The 5306-nt window shown below is 40.5% G+C and overlaps 2 protein-coding genes across 2 annotated transcripts; both read right to left on the bottom strand.

Moving 5' to 3' along the window:
- Nucleotides 1-1724: 1724 nt before the first annotated feature.
- Nucleotides 1725-3404, bottom strand: LOC306736085 (hydroxyacyl-thioester dehydratase type 2, mitochondrial-like). Its single transcript, XM_079217677.1, has 2 exons — nt 3332-3404; nt 1725-2493 (listed from the first exon to the last, which is right to left on the bottom strand). Exon 2 carries the CDS (start codon nt 2399-2401, stop codon nt 1928-1930), a length of 474 nt encoding a protein of 157 aa, XP_079073803.1. The 5' UTR covers nt 2402-2493; nt 3332-3404; the 3' UTR covers nt 1725-1927.
- rpp14 (ribonuclease P/MRP 14 subunit) lies at nt 2437-4511 on the bottom strand (the record flags this gene model as incomplete). The annotated part of the gene is made up of 5 exons (XM_079218247.1): nt 2437-2493; nt 3332-3410; nt 3484-3560; nt 4168-4252; nt 4420-4511. 5 exons carry the CDS (start codon nt 4509-4511, stop codon nt 2437-2439), a joined length of 390 nt encoding a protein of 129 aa, XP_079074373.1.
- Between the last annotated feature and the right edge of the window lie 795 nt (nt 4512-5306).

Raw genomic sequence — 5306 nt, 5'->3', positions numbered from 1 at the left:
CGGGGAGAGCGGCCTCGAGCGTCCGGGCGTCGCGGACTGAACCAGCCGGGAAGACACCGAGGAGGAGCCCCGCTGAACCGAGGAGGAGGAGGCGGAGGCGGAGGAACAGCGAGCTGCCCGGGAGAAGCAAACTCACCGCTGGCTTGTTAGCTTAGCTTTACCGTAACCAGGATGCGCGGCTGCGATCTGACGTCACGGTGTGTCAGCGCCCCCTGCTGGTCCGGAGGAGGAACGGTTGAATCAGACGAGACAAACAAACAATTTACTATATATAGTTATATATACGTATATATATATATATATATATATATATATATATATATATATATATATATATATATATATGTGTAATTATATATATATATATATATATATATATATATATACATATATATATATATATATATATATATATATATATATATATATATATATATATACATATATATATATATATATATATATATATATATGTATATATATACGTATATATAACTATATATAGTAAATATGTAAACAATCCAGTTCAACACAAAAAAAAGTTTTTTGTTGAGAATGTTTGTCAAACCTTCAGACTGGAATATATATATATATATATATATATATATATATATATATATATATATATATATATATATATATATATATATATATATATATATATATATATATATATATATAACTACAGGGTTAAAAGCAGCAATGCTGGAGACAATCTGGGCAGATGAATACCAACCACTCACATTTTCTGGCCATGTGCACAGGGGACAGGGTTATTCAGATTCTTGAGGATATTTTAAGATCCAGGATTCCCAGAGACTTTCTGATTCTGTACCTGGGATTGATACCCAGTGACATCATTTAAAAAGAGGACATCTATCTCATCAAAATCCTGATTCTTGCATGTAGCATCACACAGCGCTGACGCTCCTAGACGAGGACAGAGGTTGAACATTGTAGAGGAAATATATTTGATAGAAAAACAGACTCATTGTGAAAAGAATAAAGCAGGAATCCTTTAACAACGCTGGGGACAATGGAGTAAAGATCGGTCTTGTTCTCAGCTGGGCTGAAAAGAATAGATCAAAGGTTGTAAAGAGAAAGTAGTTCCCTGCATTCACATATATTTTTATTTTTGTCATTAGTCGTTTTATTGTGGATTTTGTTCAGTGTTACAGTACCTGAAAAATAAAGTGAAATTAAAATCAACCCCAGCCTACGACAACCAATCAAGTTGCAGTTTGAAACCACGTCTGTCCAAAATATCACTTATTTATTTGATCCTATTTGAAATTGTAATAATTAACATACGAGTTATGGCCCAATATTTCTTTGAGGTTACGGTGAACTTGATCTATTCACCACCAAATCTGAACAGTTTGACCTTCAGTGCAAGTTTGTGTCAAATTTGAAAGGAATTCGATCAAGGATGAGGGACACAATAATATTGTAAACTGTAATGCTGACACTTTTCCCCTACAGGTGAGTTCAGGGTCCGAGACCAAAATAAAACCGTTGAAATTCTGTCAGAAGGTGAAGGGGTCAAAGTTGGTGTTGTACCAATACGAGCCAAACATATTGATTAAAACTGTAACGTAGAAGAAATAAGACGAAACTAAAGCACCCGTTCAGGTGGTCGGTCGGACTGAAGACCAGCAGACTGTCGGCCCTCGTTGGATGATCTGAAATAAAAACCTCAAACTCAAAGATTGTTTAGAGTTTTTATTCCACACACAATAATTCACACATTGAAGAAAATACAGAGCAGATCTGACAAACTAAACATCTAAATAAATCCTCAGAGTCTCTCTGGTAGCTCTCTCTGTCCAGATGCACTTCCTGTTTCCATCAGTACATCATCGATAAACTACAACATATCTTGTGTGCTGCGGCGGCCATTTTTATCCCCGCTGACCTCCTCCCCCTCTCACTCCTTCTTCTGCTGCTGCTCCTCGGGCATCATCACCATCACCTCCCCCTCCATCACCACCTTGTCCCTGACGGAGCACGTCACGGCGATGAAGGCGAACGACATCTTGATCTTGCGGACCTCGGCTTCGGCCAGCACCTCCTCGCCCACGTAGAGCGGCGCCGGGAAGCGGATCTCCTGGTACAGGAAGACGCAGCCGCGGCCGGGCATCCGGGTGCCGAGCACGGCCGAGATCAGGCCGTTGATGAGGACGCCGTGGACGATGGGCGCCTCGAAGGAGGTGGTGCTGGCGTAGGCCGGGTCCAGGTGCAGGGGGTTGTTGTCGCCCGTCAGCTCGGCGAACAGCTGCACGTCGCGGGCGGAGAACGCTTTGGTGAGGGAGGCTCGCTGGCCCACGTGGAGCAGCCGGCGGGAAGGAGGAGAGAGACGCAGCCGCGGGTTGTTAAAGATGCTGCTCCACATGAAAGCCATCCTGAAGAAGAGATCCTCCTCCTCTTCCTCCTCCTTCAGTCCAGCTGCAGCTCGCGACTGTTTCCTGTCAGCGCGAGCAGGAACGGAGACACCTGAAGTTTAAGGGGAAGAAAAACTCTTGTTATTGATCAGGGATCAGCTCCTTTGAGATCAGAGCTCTACATTTAAAATGTGGTTAACGGTTCACGTATGAGCTTCGCAGCTTTCTTTAGCAAATAGAAGTTGTCTGTGTTAAATTACAGCAGATCTTCTGTCGCTCCCAGATGTGACCACTTGTCAAGTGGTTCTATTCTCAAAAGAAAAAAAGGTCAAAAAATCAGTCTGGGAGGTCTTGCGGATACGACTGAATGAGTATGACTCTGGTTCATTACATTTCATTTAGCTGACGCTTTTATTCAAAGCGACTTACAATAACTGCATTCAACCATGAGTACAAACTCAGAACAACAAGGATCAAGAAAGTACAATTTCTTCAATAAAGTTAAACTACAAAGTGCTATCAGTAAGTGCTATTTAAATGCTACTAAAGTGCTACTAAAGTGCTACTACGGCGCTATTTTCATATTCAAGGTGTAGTCGAAAAAGATGTGTTTTTAGTTTGCAACGGAAGATGTAGAGACTTTCAACTGCACGAGTTGTTTGAGAGTTTATAAACACACATTTTTTAATCACCATTAAGAATCTTCTACGTTTGAGCTTTCCTTAAAAACTCAAGCTGTGAGAACAAAGGTGTGAAATTGACAAACCAAAAAGGCCATTTTGTGGATAAAGTATTCCTTAAATATGACTATTGTTGTTTTGATTAACCGACTAGTAGCTTGAATCCTGCTGCTTCCTTCAAAAGGCAGAAGCCTCTGAACAGAAGTGAGGCTGAAGCAGAGCTAAACTTTCCCTCAGCAGCTGACACACAACATGGAGACGTCTGCTGACCTGCAGCACTCTGAAGGCACAGCTCTGCTTCTGGTAGGAGCCCAGCAGCGTCAGGGAGCTCCACAGCTTCACCAAACCCCTGAAAACACAAACACACAGATTTAAAAACAACATGTGGACATTTCTTCCCATCCTGCTGCTGCTGAACTCACTTGCTGTAAACACGCAGGAGAGCAGTGAGGGTGTCTTCATCGTACTTCAGCAGGTCAAAGGTCAGCGCTGCTCCCACCTGAAACAAACAGTGGTACATTTACTCGAGAAGTACAATTTTGAGGTAATTTCCTTTTTCTGCAACTTTATACTTCTATATTTTGGAAGTCAATTTGGTCATTTTTACTGCACTTATTTTTATTTTTTGTACTTTTTGTACTATTTTGATGCTCATACTTTGCTATTCTTACTAAAGTAAGACTTTCTTTGGCAGTACCTTAACTTGTAACAGAGTATTTCTACAATGTGGTTTTGCTATTTTAAATTTAAGTAAAAGATCTGAGTACCTCTTTCACCGCTGTACAAATGCATTTATTACAATAACTTCACTTTACGTATCAAGTAGTTTTGGAGATATTCTAAAGACAATCACACAAATATTTTTGGGGGATAAATGATTGTGTCTTCCTGAAGCCCAAGAACATGTCGGCTAGTTCTTATTAGCACGTTTACTATATAATTAAGCCTCACAGTTGAAACAAAGACATTTTAAGCTTTTTTTCGAACCAACAATTAATTAATTAGCATCAGAATCCTTTCAGAACTAGCTGGACATTTTCTGGAGGTCCTCACAGCTCACAGATCACACTGTGGGAATCGAACCGTCGACGTGCCAATGATCTCACCTCTCCATACAGGCTGTTCAGACCTGTGATGATGAACTGCTTCAGCTCAACTGCACTCAGTCTGGTAGACTCATCCTCCAGAGCGCTGAACGCAGACAGAAACATCACGTGGGTTGAATGTACAAGTAAAGGAGTCATTGAAAGACACGTACAAATATTATGGATCAATATACAGATATACGTTCCACAACATCAATAAACAATTAAAAAGAAACCCAAACGTGATCATTAATATCATTAACAGTGACTCACAGGCAGACCTTCAGGTAGTGGTACGGCGAGGCGTTCTTCAACACGACCCGTTGGAAAACTGCAGGTTCGTCCTTCGCGTCGGCGCGTTTCATTCTATTAAAGCATCCGGGACTCCAACAGGTGAGGAGCAGCAGGTGGATCAGCTGACTTCAGACTGAAAACAACAAACCACTGAAGGTTAAACAGACATTAACTCACCCATTCAAGTCGGTTTGGTCGGTTTGTGTCCTGCAGCAGGGCTGTGTGTCCGTCTGCTGGAAATACTCACATGTGGATTAATCCACCGCTAAAAGTAGTTCCCCAAACAAATGCACCGTTTCCTTCTGTTTGAGGAACACTTTCTGAAAACTACAACGACCAGCTGCTTTATAAAAATGAAAAGATATATTTTCGAGCAGTATGTTTTTTTAAGATTTAGGGAAGTCCGAAAGTATTGAGACACGAACTTACACATTGTTGGTTTTGGTCTTTTCATGAGATTCCTTGGCAATAACAAATGGATTCAAAGTCGATCTAAATTTGATTTAATTATAGTATTAGTAGAATCAAAATAAAATTGAAAAAGTACAAGTACTTATAATGTACTTGGTTCATCGTTTTTGAATATTAGTTAGATTTTCAATTAATTTCTGACTGCAGAGAAACTAAAGCTGTCAAATAAACGTAATGGAGTAAACAAATAAATACAAGTACAATATTTGCCCCCAAAATGTAGTGGAGGAGAGTATAAAGTGGCATTACATGGAATTACTCAAGTAAAGTACAAGTACCTCTAAATTGCACTCAAGTACAATAAGTCAGTGCTTGAGTAAACTACTGTCTAGATGTCACGTCATAGCTCAGTGACATGAAGGCAGTAGTTTACTCAAGCAATACAACACAATACT

Source organism: Taurulus bubalis (assembly GCF_910589615.1).
Source record: "Taurulus bubalis genome assembly, chromosome: 5".
NCBI classification, from domain to species: Eukaryota; Metazoa; Chordata; class Actinopteri; order Perciformes; family Cottidae; genus Taurulus; species Taurulus bubalis.
The sequence above is the reverse complement of the archived record's forward strand: the minus strand, read 5'-3'. Positions and strand labels throughout refer to the sequence as shown.

Excerpts from the sequence above, each read along its gene's own strand:
- LOC306736085 (XM_079217677.1), bottom strand. The coding sequence starts at position 2,401 with ATGGCTTTCATGTGGAGCAGCATCTTTAACAACCCGCGGCTGCGTCTC.